Genomic DNA, 13,935 nt, shown 5'->3' with positions numbered 1-13,935 from the left:
TTATTGAAGAAAATGTAAGCAAGGGGATTTCCCTTAATTTCCATTTGATTTCTATGTGATTAGTTCTTGCTGACTTGGCGCTGGAGTAGATTTTGGGGAACTAGAATTTTCGTAAAGATGCCGCAGAAAGACAACGTTAATCCTCAAATCCATCAGCGTGTCACGCCACGCGAACGTGTTCCGGTTAAATCGGAATTCGACGACGATGTCAGAGACCCGTTTGATGCGAGGGAGGTTTTTGATCTGATTCGGGACATCAACGATCCAGAACACCCTTTGAGTTTGGAAGATCTCCGGGTTGTAAACGAAGACGACATTACTGTGGACGACAAAAACAACTCTGTTACTGTAGGTTAAATTAAACTGTCATTATCTTATGTGTTTATTGTGAACAGTGTAGCAAACTTAAATTACCTTATTATATCATCATTATCATGCACATTGCATGATGTACTGCATATTTGTGCAAGTCTTGAAATCTTAATTTTTGTGTCCTGTTTAGTATGGTTGTTTGTAATTCTATGAAATTTACTAGACCACATGTATATATGCCAAAGGGTTGGGTTCTTTTTTTTTGTTCCAAGTAGCCTAGATAGTAAACACCAGAAGAACACTTTAGTGTTTGTGTTCCATTTAGAGTTAATCATTACAACAATATTTCAGGTAATGTTTACACCTACCATCCCACACTGCAGCATGGCCACCCTAATTGGTCTGGCAATCAGAGTTCGGCTTTTACGCACCTTACCCCCTCGCTTCAAAATGGTGGTAGAAATTGCACCAGGAACACATCAATCTGAAAAAGCTGTCAACAAACAATTGGCCGACAAGGAAAGAGTTGCTGCAGCTCTGGAAAACAATAACTTGTTGCAAGTTGTAAATCAGTGTTTGTCGATGAAAAACAGTGCATATGGGTCTGCTGTATGATTTCCATGTTCATTTATTATTGTCTTACCCACTTTCACTACTGGTATTTAAGTTGCATTTGACGTTTTACTTCCTTCATTAAACATCCAACTGTAGACTTAATGTAACTTTAGTCTCCAAACAGTTTTGTCATGTGTGGACTTTTTACTTTTTGTTGGCAATAAGTTGCTGCAACGCATGTGAAAAGTTTATTATTTGGTAATACTGTATAACTAATGCCATTTCACAGAAAATTTCTGATTGATGGATTTTATTGTTTCCATCATTGGTAATCAATATGTATCCTTGAAATTTTATAGTTTTTAACTGGTCTGTTGATCTGTTCTTGTAGGGACTTTAGATGTTAGGCACCTTGGTAAAGTTGTGGTGTGTTTAGTATGACAGAACTTGTTGCTTTGCATTGTGGACACTTGCTGATATTCAACTGTCAACGAACTGATGAAAGCAACACTAGTTTCAAAACTTCAGTGTATCGTTACCTGCCGTACTCAAAAGCCTTTGAGGTGGAAAAAACTATTACCATTTCTATTGAGGGCAATTGGGAAATTGTTGCACTGACAAATGTGGAAAATAAAATAACTAACACTGTATGTCCATGTGTCGCTTTGGCAAGCATAGAAACATTAAGTGTAATGGTTTATGCAATTGAAAATCTTGAAAAACATGTAGCCGTGTTGAATGAACCAATACTTTTGAGAGAATGGATCAATAAAGCTGCATTTACCCAACTGTCCTGGTTTCTAGTTGGTGGCCCTAGGATACTTTGTGCTGATTACAAGAAAGAAATGTTAGTGGTTGTTGATACAACTGCTACTCCTGCTAAAATCTTCAACTTGGCAATGCCAAAAATGACCTCACAACCTTTTCTTACAAACAGTTGCAACATACAGAATAAAACTAGTGTTACATTTTTGGGAGTTTCCTCACCAAAGCCCAGGTTGAAAATAGCACAAATGCAGTATGCTTCTGAGGAGCTTAATGGTAGTAAAAGTGGAAATCTGTTTGGCTGCAGTTGGGTCAGTTTTGATGTTACCAGCACCCAACATGAAGAAAGTGAAAGATTTGGTTGTGGCACTGCAGTGGATGAAACAGATTTTGTGTTGAAAGTAAAAGAGGAAAAAATTGATATACCCCCTGCATACTGCTCAATTGTTACAGCTGTGCTTCAGTTTTTGGAGGACACAGGTAACATGTCAGTAAAGAACTACATTAATTTTGCATATTTTTTTTTTAGTTTGCTTGGTCTGATGAATCTTGTACAGAATAACTATGACAAGCTTAGAGTTTGCCTATCACATAGTAGTAGTTGCGCCAGAAGGCATTATTGTACAGTGCCATTTTCACAAATTAAATTAAATATTACATCATGCAGAAACAAGGACACTTTTGGCTACTCAATATCCACAACTTGTAATGGTGAGCACTGGAAGTGTTGTGAAATGCTGTGACTTGCCACCAGACATTACATGTAGTGCTTTGTACATGGTTGGAAGTGTTGATAGCAGGGTGGTCATTGCTGTGGATGAGAATAGCAAATCATGCTGTGCTATTTCCTGCCAAACCTTCGAGGTAAGACCGCTAAAATCGGGAAGATATTCTTTTTGGCTGAATAAAGAGGCTTTATCACAAGCCCAGGTCAAAAATAAATTGTGTTTGGGAGATATCCTTAATCATAATAGGTCAGATATTTTGGCATACATTACATATTAAACCCATAACTGCAAAGAAATTCTACAATCTATTCCTTGCTATAATTTGCATTCTTGGGATATCTAATTATCTAAATTTACTTGATAAACTACTTGCAGATTTTAAAAACATGGGAGGGAGTACAACATGTATCCTGTGGCTACATCTCCTTGCATGAGAACATTTCCAAGTGCGTCTTTATCCTCAAGTCAAGCATACAAAGTGATCAGGTAAATTGCTTAATGCTTGGTTGCAGAAAAGATAATTTGCATTTTTTATTATTTCTGGTGCAGATGCAGATACAACCAGAGCAATTTGTGGTTATTTGTGGAAGTGAAGATCTGATGATAGAAAACCTGGCAACGAGCAAAATTGGTAACTAGGGAAGATTTTTTATGTACATCAATCTTACACAACATCATGACTTTGTGATAAAACTCCTGTCCCATAACTTTTTGGGACATTCATTAAAATTAAGGGTAGTGTGATGTAAATGTAATGCTTGTTACATAATACAGATTTGCATCAATCTCATATGAATGAAGGTGAAATTGATGAGATGGATGATTTATTCATGCCATCTCCACAACAACATGATCAAGAAGAAGAGTGTCATGAAGCATCTCAGAAGATGGTTACATCTAGTTTGGAGTCGATTCAGAAAAATCTATGGAGAGAGGTTGATCAAATGAGGTTATAATTATTTCTTTGTTTATAAAATGTTGTAACACTACCAGTACTTGAGCGTTAACAGAAATCCCCAATTTCGGTAAGTTCATTGATTGTTTTATGTTAATTAGGTCACTGCAAGACAAAATGCAGAGAGTTACTGACCGTACAACTGGTGCAGTCAAAACTATGAACAACCACATCAGTTTAAGCAAAAACAACAATTCAACACCTCAGGTTTGTTAGGCTTGCCAAGCTTCAAACAGGCAATGGTCCAAAATATTTATGTTTGTATATATATATATATATCTTTGCATTGTCAAAAAAATATAAAAACAAATCCAAAGTTATTTTGCCCAAAGGTTGAGCCTGAGGAATTGGTTGACCTTTTTTCTGGGGAACCAACAGTCATAGATAAACCGATTGAGCCAAAAAGTAGCCTTAAATTTATCAGGAGTTGGCAGAACATCATTTCCGATCAATGGATTGTTGGTTTTGTGTTGAAGAACTCCAGTAGTAGGTTGGTGGCAAACCCCTTCCTTCAATTTGTGATCTAATTGCAAATAACTGCTTACATTGGTTGCATGTTTTTCTGATACACCCCTTAGAATTCTAAGCGTTACCACTGGATGTAGCAGATGAATGCCTCATGCAAATTCATGTTTTGCATGCAAATACACAAATTTGTTTTTCATCATGATTCTGTGTTTTCAGATCATTTTGCAATTTTGCAATAATGCTGACACAAAATCAAGAGGAGAGATTGGAAACTGGCACAAAAAGAAATGTCAGGACATCTGTTTTGAAACCGAGCAATAATGTGAAAACGTTTGGCTTGGAAAAGAATAAATGTCAACAGGAGATCTTTAAAGATATCAAAAACTTTCAACAAACTTGTTTACCAAATGATGAAATAATGGTTGTTGCTATTGGGGACATTCCTGAGTTTTCACTTTCGCAAACAAAAAGGACATTTTCAGCAACAATCTTTGCTCAAGAGATTGGGAATGAATGTCAACAGTTTATTTTTGATGCTGGGAAAATTTCATTAGCTGCAAGTGATATTGCGAGGGGTTCATTGCAGATGAACGGAGAAGTGTTGGCTACATCCCCCAAGTCAGGTAAAATAAGAAACCTTTGTTTCAAATCAACTATTATATGCTGTGTTTGTCCACAGTTGGTGGCTAATCCGTTTGCCTCTTCTGCCTTTTTTATCCTCTAATTTTGGCATATCAAATGTCATATGATATTTTGTCAGTGTTGTTGTATTTGTAACTTTTGATGAGTGAATTTTTTTCAGACAACTTGATAGCAAATTTGGCTACTTTGAAGGCCTATTCCTTTTGTACAAGTAAACTAAATGCATCATCTGACACTAATGATGTTTTATGTACAATAGAAGTAAGATATATAAGGAACAGCTTTTTTCATCAAATAAATGTACTTATTTGGGGATTTAGGTGTTGCTGCGATCATTAGGATTCACACTAATCAAAGAGTTTAGCATGTGGGTGTGTTTGAAAACTGGATCCCTAAACTTTGTATGTGTTAAACTTCAAGCTGTTACTCGCCGCAATGTGAGGCTGACTGTGTATTCCAGGTATGACGGAAGGATTTAGATGTATGTGTAAGTTTATAAATTTACAAAACATATCTGTCTGACAATCAAAAGATCTTTGTTTAAAATGGCTTGCTCCCAGAACCCTGCAGTTTCTGTTGTGTTATTAGTTTCAATTTATAAGGTATAACACTTGGTCTTGATGTACGTTGACCTGCAATGCCCAAGTGCCCCTTGATCCATGTCATAGCTGCCAGAAACATACAGTTTATCATGATTTATCGTAAGACTTTTCATTTGTGCTTTCTAGGTCAACAACAGAATTAAATCTGCTCTTGAGCTTCTTCAAAGAACAAGGACCCCATGACTTTTGTATCCAGCATGAAGAAAATGAATCCCAGTTGGAAAAATCAACTGATCTCCTACCAATTTCAGCATTACCATCCAAGAGCCAATCAACTTTATTTCCAAAGCGAATTAAAACTCACTCTTCTGGCGAACTTGATAATATACCTCTGGAGTTAGCTGTGCTAGCTATTGAAGAACAACTTGGAACAAACTTGAAACCACTAAAAGATTACACAACTTAAAGAGGTAATTGTTTGCTAATTTTATTTTAAGCAGACAGAATAACAGTTATCAAATCTATTTCCAAACACTTGATCATTATGAATTTAACCAAAAAATAATCTAGAAATCAAATAAGAATCAATTGCTACATGAACAAATGGGAGGATTAAACATTAGCAGTATTGCTACAAGTTGACACATGCACAGTATTGCCACAAGAAATTACCCATATCTCTTTACAAGGTAGCATCATAGTCTCATTGCAAAAAAACGTCATTTGTTTCTAGGAAAAAGAAGAAAACTATGCTATTTTCTGTTACATGCAATATTCAAACGAGGTGTTATACTTTTGTTCACTGTAAAGGCAGATGTACACAACACTGGATACGTTGTCAACGACACGCAGAAAACACGACTTTCTTAGCGAATATTCTATTGCTACATAATGGCTTCTTTTCGTTGAAACCTATCATTGTTTTGCGAACTTATCAAAGTGCTTCTAAGTTCTTAACGTGTACAAAAGGGTATTTTTAAAATGCATACAATTACTCATGTATGCGACCGGATAGTATACAATAGCTTGGCACGCATCCCCATTGCAAATAACAATTTACTATTGGACTGGTATTATGGGTTTGCACCAAATATGCGTTACTGCAGTTCTAACCACAGAACGTGTTCCATGGCGCATCTCTTTGTAAGCAACAATCACAACGTCACAGTGGTGTTTGTCGTTTCAGAACGGGTTGATTCTTTCGCCAGACGAAGTGGAAGAAAATGGGTTTACTTTGGCCCACATTATGGCTTCGTTTAGGGATAAAACTGACCGGCCGTCATCGAGAGTGAACGGAGAACCCTGGTGGAAAACAGATAACTTGAAAGCGGTGGAGCCGGGGAAAAAATGGACGTGAATTTTGTTGATTATTATAAAGATGTGTACGTGAAAACTATTTTTGTATTGGTTTTAAAACATCAGAAATTACATTTAGCATATTCTGTTAAAGAGTGGTTTAAAATTGTTACTGAATATAAATATAGGCGATAGCTTTTTTTACAGAATTTAACGTATTTTTACATCAGGATTTCCAGTAATCGTTTTGTTCGTACGTGTTTTTTTCTCTTAAACATCATTTGACAGTTTTACTTGATGCCTTTGAATAAAACGCTGCAGACAAGTCTAAATTTGAGAAATGAATTCAAAAGAAAAACAACTTACACTTATCTTTTTCCCTGTAATCGTCGACGTCGCCACGTTCGAGTGGGAAGGAAAATCGGAAGAATCAACCACCGTGACGCCCGTCATGCCTGGTTGCGTTTCATCGCCTGCCCGGTGAAGTAATTTTGCGTACGTGTCGTTCTGCGATTGGTCAAGCCAAGCTTGTAGCTCCTCATGGACACTCAGTGGCGATAGGGGGAAATGGGGGTCAAACGATTGACTCAACTGTACTAGGGATCTAGAGAATCGAGTTATGGTTGATTGATGCAGACAACCGTATGTAAAATGGGTTTAGTACTTGAAATTGGTTTCCACATTATAAATTAATCACTATATCTAGTCAATGGTAACTGTGTTAAATTCCTTAGCTTGAACGTAACCTGGATCCTATGTAGACATTTTCAAAAACGCGTAAGCACAACAACAGGCGATTGGTCATGTAAACAGTTAAATTATCAATCTAGTACGCGTATGTGATTAGTAAATAAAAACTGGATCAAAAAACCAAAGGCCCCTCTAGTACGCGTATTTAGGCTACATACAACACAATGCAGAAACGCTGAAATTTCCAACTTACTTGGCGTGGATAAACAAGGGCTTGACTACCGAGTCATAGCGCCGCCTAACGGCTAATAAGGCGCCGAAATAAGCCGCGATGGCGAGGAGTTTAGTTCGTAATATTTTGTTCTTCTGGAGTTTTAATACGCTGGATCGGATGGCGAATGCAGGCCCAAGGTCACGCGTCACTGCGTCGACTGTCCAGTCGGTGTCTTCCGTAAAACGGGCTGCAAAGATCGAAAATTTGAAGACATGAGCTTGGTGGTTCATGATATTTGGTTTGATGTATATTGATTTGACGTTGTTTTTTTTGGTGAAATTATGTGAATTTAGGTGGAACCGGCAAGAACTTGCTGTGATATTAACTGTAAATTTTTGACAAGGGGAGCTGACCCACAAGTACTAACGTTCCTTTTCGTCAAGCTAAGGTTTTAGTGAAGTATTTACTTTTCGACAACAAAAAATCAAGCAGAACTAAAATTCGGCACAGCTTTCATCAATCCCTTTTTAACAATTTGATACAACCAAGTAAGCGTACTTGCAAAGAGCTGTATGGCGAGTTCCAGTCCTGTTTGCGATTCTCCGCTTAACACGTGATACCTCATCGCGTCTACCAGATCGCCGTTGCTCTGGTGCGACACCGCGCGGTCGTGGCACTCCGTCGGCGATGGCAAACCTGAAGAAATACGATATATTCACATTTTTCTCAGCATTCTATTTTTTGCCATTTTACCTGCCGCCTGGTGAATTCTGATTTTCGTCTCCGGGTCATTGACGTCACACCGAGCACATACGTCATGCGTGGTGGACCAGTCGGCAGTGGGTGCTGGAGGGTCGAATACCTTCAGCAGTTTGATGGCGATATCGTGCATATGAAGACTTTAAAAATAATCATATGCGGTTTTTTATTTAATAATATTTTACTATATGTATATATACTACAGTACACCCCACAGGGCAAGACATTTGTAATTTTCCTACGATATGATATTTTAAGTCAGTAGAATACCTCTCCAGCTTTCTAGCCAACATCCGAGCAGGTATTGCGACTCTTTTTGAACTTCCCTTCAAGTTCTGGGCCAAGCACAAAGCCAGTGAAAGCTCGTTAGCCTGCAGCAAAAATACAAGATCCAATAGAATACATACTTTCTACATCTCGCATGCATTTCAACGCTATATGCACTCCACTTGTAACCAACTCTAGCAGCTACTTCTTAAATTTAACATGTCTTTTGACGTTTTCGCTTTCAGTTACTGTGAGAATAGCTTGTTATATGAGCACAACAACCTGAATAATCGTGTTGGTTTAGTTACATAGTCATCAAATGTTTGAAAGGTATTTGCATTACCCTGATCAAGCAGTCGATGGCGCTGTTGAAATCGTCGTTCGCGAGGTGCATAGAGGCCGCGGCGTAGGGAGAAGACTTGTTGAAGTAGCGGAATGAGAGCTGCTCGCAACACTCTGTCACCAAACTACGTGAAAACAAGTTTTTGACTAACATACAGAAACAATTGGTCACAAATATAGGATTTAGCGATTCTTTGAATGGTATATAGTTAACAAATCATCATAAGTATACAGAAGTACGGCTGTAAAGTGAGCTTTCCGTGGAAGCAACCATAGCAACATACTTCGTTACGTACTTTTCGTGCCTGTCATCCCCGTCGTCTTCTCGCGTGTCACCGTTACTCGACGTCTCCGAGACGATAACACGAGGGGTATTCCCCTCTTTTGCGCTTTGCGCCACCACCAACGCGTCCTGCGGATTAAATTACAACAGTAAATCCAAAGCGGTGCCGATTCACTATTGCATGACGCAAAGCGGCGGAAGTTGTGCGCACCTGCAGGTCCCCTTGTGACGTAATAAAGTTGACGGCTTTTTCAACGTTTCCTCCCGCGATCCGAAACGCGATCGCATCTTTGTCGCGTTCTGACTCCAGAAGAGCAGCGTACCTTTACAGCAACGTATTATCATCATCATCGTATTATTGCTTGTTACAAACAAGATTCCTATACTGACAGTGCAACCTTTTGGGTACCATATATACGTTTGAAGAGTTGGTCCTAAGTACAGTTAATATTTCTGAAGACCCGCAATAGATCATGACGTATAGTGTGTCATATAACACGTATATGCTGTCATGTAAAATCGAGATTGCAACTTTACTTTGGTCCCCACACGAGATTAAACAATTGCAGTATTGTTTGGTATCACCAAACAAAAAAATATAAATTAGGAATAGAAAATCGCTTACTTTTCGGTCAGATTTGCCCAGAAAGCCATGGACACACCGGGTGCAAGTGAAATAGCCCTTTCCCAGTCCCCAAGTTCCACTAGAATCTCGCAGTGCTTCTGTATATTCCCCAGTCTCAAGTGGAGTTCCGCTGCTTGCGTGAGTGATTTCTCCTTATGACGTAAACCGGGTTTGCGTTGCGCCACCTCGCGTTCACATTCAATTGCTTCAGCCTGCAAAGAAATTGGTTTTAGCCAACAGTTTCCAACCGGTAGTAAATTTACGCCTTGGAGGTATAATTATCTTTACTTTGTGAGCAAGAAATTTGCAAACTTTTCACTGTACGCTGTGTAGTTTTTGAACGGTTATGTATTTTTAAAGCAGTGTCTTAAAGTTTAACACAATTTCGTTCGGGAATGTATTTCAATATCTCTCTTTGGTTTTACAACTATTTAGCAAAATTTGTATGCTATAACATGGGGATAAATTTAGTCCAGCAGTTAAAGTGGAGAAAAAAGGTTGGAAGTCTATGTTTTACTTCATAAACCCGGCCAATTAACGTTTCACACTTACGGATTTGTACTTGGTCAGGTGTTTCGTGTGAAGGATTCCCTTCCTGTAAGATTGAGACAAAGTCGACTCGCGTTGACCTCGACAAGTACAGACCAAGTCCCACAGGTTTTCCAGGCCTCGAGAAGACTGCGAAAAACAAATTATGAATGCAAGTCACGACCAACTCCTGGTTTTACTCGTGTTAAACATATCAGCACCGATATTTTGTCAATAAACAACGTAGAAGTAACACAGTTAATTTTTTAATTTCAAATATGTGACCTTCCAAAAAACAACACTTACGCAGAAGAGTTCGGAAAACCAACGGAGTTTGACGAAGGAATTGTTCTTTTTTTCCCGCAGAAGGGAAGTGATGTGACGCGACATGTTACCTGAGAGCTTAAGAGGATTTCCCTGTCTCATGTTATCATCTGAAGCAAGTGGGAAAGTTATACGTTAACGATATACATACCTTTTTCGCGTTTAAATTAAGGTAACAATCACCACGTCGTTTAATGTATGGTTTTGAGTGCAATGCACAATGAGTTTATTTAGTTACACGGTTTTGCATTTCTCATGTGTTTGATGGTCGTTTCTACTCTAAACTTGACTAAACGGAAAATTGGTAAGTTTGAAGAAATGAAAGCATACGAACGATGGGCTTGACTACCGAGTCAAAGAAATGCAAGCATAACGAACGATTTACAACGCAAATCCACACAAGACTCTCCACTGTTTAACATGTGCCATATTTGTGAGTTCAACCCGAAATTTCCTGCTTTCACTTTTACAGGCAATCCAACCCAACCCACCTGGCGTTGAAACTACATCATCTATGGGGTCACCGGCCAACACACGCAAGAACAATCCTTGTGTAACGCCACCTAGCGACCATATCCGCAGCGTGGAGTCACGTGACGATGTTGCGACGGTGAACGGGTTGTTAGGGTGCGTTGCTAGGCCTGGAAATAAAAGAACATTTTTTGGTTAAGTCATATTTTTGATTTGCAGCACTTGATGAAGCGAGATTAAGCTCGCGAAAGCTTGCGCAAATAAAGTTCTTTAACAGTCAGTCTGTCGAAAACAGTGCACCAGTATTACTAAAGTCATATTCCTATTAACTTGCTGTAACAATGAGTATACAACAATGCTACTAGCACTTCTGCCTGCAGCTCTCAATGATTACTATGATTTTTTTGCTTGTAAAATATTGGCGCAGTTGTAACAACAGGAGTGAGCTTTGATCTAGATCAGTGCTTCCCAACCTTTTTCAGTTCGCGACCCACTTTTAATGCAAGTTTTATTGTGCGACCCACAATGAGATATGACCAAACGAATGTTACGTAATGATAATGCAATAATTTCGTGATCTAATAGAAAACTGTAACATTTAGAAATGCTTCGCGACTCACCTGAAATAGCCTCACGACCCACCAATGGGTCGCGACCCACTGGTTGGGAAGCACTGATCTAGATTAACCGATAAAAACTCCCCAAAACGAGCGTAAGTAAAACAATACACAACAAGCAATTCACCATAAACATCAGCCCCGTGGTCGTCCACACATTCAATACATTTCTTGTCCCGTACGTCCCATAAGCGGAGCGTACTGTCCCATGAGCCAGAGGTTAGAAGGAACGCGATCTCGTAATTCCAACACAATCCTCGAACGCACGATGTGTGGCCTTCCAATACAGCCACGCAAGCCTCACTCTCTATCTCCCACACGCGGACGGTGCTGCAAGACAATACAACCGCTTGATGACAATAAACACTTATTTGAACTGCCTCTTTGTATGTCGTTACAAAGCATGTTGTTAACCAGGGTCGGAACTCGGCAAAACAATAAAATCAAAACTATGAAACATTATTAATCAGATGTGGAGTTGCAAACCTTCTCAAAACTTTCCCCAAGTCTTCTCTTATAGTTTAGACAAGTATAAATGTAAAAACTACGATTATCAGTTAGCATTTTGTCGGGAAAAGCTAATTATTGCAACTGCCAACCACAGTGACTTTAATGAAAAAGTACGCGTGGATCACCCCGGTCTAATCTGACATTGTGGGTTAATTCATTACTAAATCTTAAACAGAAAGAAACCCGATTGTATGAAGAACCTACGTATCGTCCGAACCGCTTGCCAACAGGTTTCGGATCAGGGGATGCCACCTAACGTGAAACACCCGGGAATCGTGTCCCTTTAGCGCCCTGTAGTGGGCGTTTGTCTTTGAGAGCATGTTCCATACCCGAACAACCCCGTCCTGACATCCGGTCGCCAAAAGGTCTCTGCGAATTTACAGAATAAGTTGATACCTGGGTGTCCTTACTGTCCCTAGCATATCGGGATCTGCGGTACAGATTTTATATTTTTTGTTTTATAGTAATTATATGTAAACATGAACTGCAGCTCTCAATTATTACGGCTTTTTAGCATATATATATGTAAACAATTGTTCAATTGACGAAAATCATCAACATTTCGTATTTGGCAAAGATGCGTCAGGCATTGAACAAACGTTTAGATTTGCAATGAAATGTTGTATTAAATTTCTTGGTCACTGGCAGGAGATTAAACAACTTAACTTGGGCACCTTTGCCCGTAAGGAAACTTACTTGTCCATAATGCTCCACTCACATCCTACAGCCTCGTCAGGGTGCGGAAATCTCTTAAGTTCTTCGCCGTCCAACCTCCTCACCACACTAAAGAGAAAAAATAGTATTTTTACACATGGTTACTCCACACACACCTGCTGTTTTCGAGCGATGGAGAAAATTTATTCAATGTCAGCTATTAACTTGCATAACAGTACCGATATTCATGTAGATCGCACTGGACCGCGCCAATCGACCGCCACAGACAAGCGGAATAATCACTTTCTGCATATTTAATGCAATGATAACAAAATTTCAATATCCCGAGTCTCCCAAAACGCAGATTTGGAGCTAATTACGATTCATTAACATGCCGCCGAATAATAGCGAGTCAACATATGTCCTGCTCAGGTTTACGTATTAATATTGTATGGGTGACGAGAAGAGGAAAACGGAGGTAATTGGAACAGGTGTCACTTCATAGAATCCAGGTCAGATGATTTCGGATGGTGGAGATCGCGTTTTTTCGACAAGACAGAAAGGGACACATTATTGGCAAGTGAGGATTGCGCCAACTTCGGGACAAGAATAATGCTTTAGTTCTTGGTGATTCAGAAATGTTGATAAATTATGTTGGTGGTTTGGTTTTAACAATAAATACGTAAAAGCGTCAGTTCGGCGATTGAATTTTGTAGGTGAGTTACAGACGCCAGACACAAAAGAAAAAGTCAAAATGTCGAGGAAATTATGATAATTTTCGTGTGTCGTTTGTCAGATAAGGATGTTTAGTACGACATGAGATATGTAATTAAAAATCTCTTCAATCGAGTTTCCGCAAAATTATAAAAATCCGTGCAACCCCCATGAGGTTTCCGCAGCTATTGAGCTGATTTGTATAAATTATTATCCAAGAACGATTGAGTTTGGAGCGTGAAATATGAAGGAAAACACATAGCCACGACCCATCACAACTAGTTTAAGACATCTACGTTTTACGGCACAATTTGTCACAATGTACAACTCGTAACAGTATGGCTTAAATATTATCGAGTACTAGCATTGTACAAAGGCGAGTTACTTTTTTATCTTTTTTGAATTCACGCATGTACATTTTTCTTTAATAATGGCGTTCTGCAACACTTTGAAGCATCATCATGGTTTTCATGACATCGCAAAGTTTAAAAGTGCTGTAAATGATAAACGACATCATTACAAGTGGTTTCATATATTAGAACGCGTTACTACTGCGTATTTCAATGCTTTGTGTTACCATTACACACGCACATTAACAAACAACTGCGCTCTTTTAACAAAAATGCTGTAACTGGCAGCAGGTGGTGGAAAAATCGTCCGTTTGCATTCAAAAA

General features: G+C 38.9%; 3 protein-coding genes across 5 annotated transcripts in view; 2 read left to right on the top strand and 1 right to left on the bottom strand.

The window, feature by feature from the left end:
• Positions 1-59: 59 nt before the first annotated feature.
• On the top strand, positions 60-1,258 carry LOC145910246 (MIP18 family protein galla-2-like). The gene is made up of 2 exons (XM_082997303.1): positions 60-348; positions 664-1,258. The coding sequence occupies exons 1-2, from the start codon at positions 118-120 to the stop codon at positions 925-927; spliced, it is 495 nt and encodes a 164-aa protein (XP_082853429.1). The 5' UTR covers positions 60-117; the 3' UTR covers positions 928-1,258.
• A 44-nt stretch (positions 1,259-1,302) lies between these two features.
• Positions 1,303-6,611, top strand: LOC145910245 (uncharacterized). 2 transcript variants are annotated; one of them, XM_082997301.1, is made up of 12 exons: positions 1,303-2,112; positions 2,300-2,496; positions 2,736-2,846; positions 2,910-2,991; positions 3,135-3,309; positions 3,417-3,522; positions 3,648-3,805; positions 4,000-4,406; positions 4,586-4,686; positions 4,746-4,885; positions 5,154-5,437; positions 6,154-6,611. In XM_082997301.1, exons 1-11 carry the CDS (start codon positions 1,305-1,307, stop codon positions 5,431-5,433), a joined length of 2,565 nt encoding a protein of 854 aa, XP_082853427.1. In that variant the 5' UTR covers positions 1,303-1,304; the 3' UTR covers positions 5,434-5,437; positions 6,154-6,611. The 2 variants fall into 2 exon arrangements, with proteins under 2 accessions (XP_082853427.1, XP_082853426.1); XM_082997300.1 differs by having other exon boundaries at positions 1,303-2,119; positions 2,307-2,496.
• LOC145910244 (WD repeat-containing protein 17-like) overlaps positions 5,473-13,935 on the bottom strand; it is a 24,052-nt gene continuing 15,589 nt past the window's right edge. Inside the window, exons 11-26 of one of the 2 annotated variants that reach the window (XM_082997298.1) lie at positions 12,590-12,676; positions 12,098-12,262; positions 11,511-11,713; positions 10,787-10,936; positions 10,278-10,405; positions 9,996-10,121; positions 9,444-9,655; positions 9,030-9,141; positions 8,820-8,947; positions 8,537-8,660; positions 8,197-8,297; positions 7,921-8,066; positions 7,726-7,863; positions 7,207-7,414; positions 6,630-6,867; positions 5,473-6,269 (exon numbers count right to left, since the gene is read on the bottom strand). In XM_082997298.1, the coding sequence (XP_082853424.1) occupies positions 6,150-6,269; positions 6,630-6,867; positions 7,207-7,414; positions 7,726-7,863; positions 7,921-8,066; positions 8,197-8,297; positions 8,537-8,660; positions 8,820-8,947; positions 9,030-9,141; positions 9,444-9,655; positions 9,996-10,121; positions 10,278-10,405; positions 10,787-10,936; positions 11,511-11,713; positions 12,098-12,262; positions 12,590-12,676 (2,386 nt within the window). In that variant the 3' untranslated portion in view covers positions 5,473-6,149. The remainder of the gene's footprint in view (positions 6,270-6,629; positions 6,868-7,206; positions 7,415-7,725; positions 7,864-7,920; positions 8,067-8,196; positions 8,298-8,536; positions 8,661-8,819; positions 8,948-9,029; positions 9,142-9,443; positions 9,656-9,995; positions 10,122-10,277; positions 10,406-10,786; positions 10,937-11,510; positions 11,714-12,097; positions 12,263-12,589; positions 12,677-13,935) is intronic. The other variant, XM_082997299.1, reaches the window with a different exon arrangement.

The sequence above is a fragment of the Ascidia mentula genome, chromosome 8 (genome assembly GCF_947561715.1).
Source record: "Ascidia mentula chromosome 8, kaAscMent1.1, whole genome shotgun sequence".
In the NCBI taxonomy this organism is placed as follows: Eukaryota; Metazoa; Chordata; class Ascidiacea; order Phlebobranchia; family Ascidiidae; genus Ascidia; species Ascidia mentula.
The sequence above is the reverse complement of the archived record's forward strand: the minus strand, read 5'-3'. Positions and strand labels throughout refer to the sequence as shown.

Bases quoted from the DNA above. Each gene is read 5' to 3' on its own strand.
- LOC145910245 (XM_082997301.1), top strand. From the start codon at position 1,305: ATGACAGAACTTGTTGCTTTGCATTGTGGACACTTGCTGATATTCAAC. The intron at 4,407-4,585 runs GTAAAATAAGAA...AATTTTTTTCAG, and splicing joins GGCTACATCCCCCAAGTCAG to ACAACTTGATAGCAAATTTG. The intron at 4,687-4,745 runs GTAAGATATATA...TTGGGGATTTAG, and splicing joins ATGTTTTATGTACAATAGAA to GTGTTGCTGCGATCATTAGG.
- LOC145910246 (XM_082997303.1), top strand. From the start codon at position 118: ATGCCGCAGAAAGACAACGTTAATCCTCAAATCCATCAGCGTGTCACG. The intron at 349-663 runs GTAGGTTAAATT...ACAATATTTCAG, and splicing joins ACAAAAACAACTCTGTTACT to GTAATGTTTACACCTACCAT.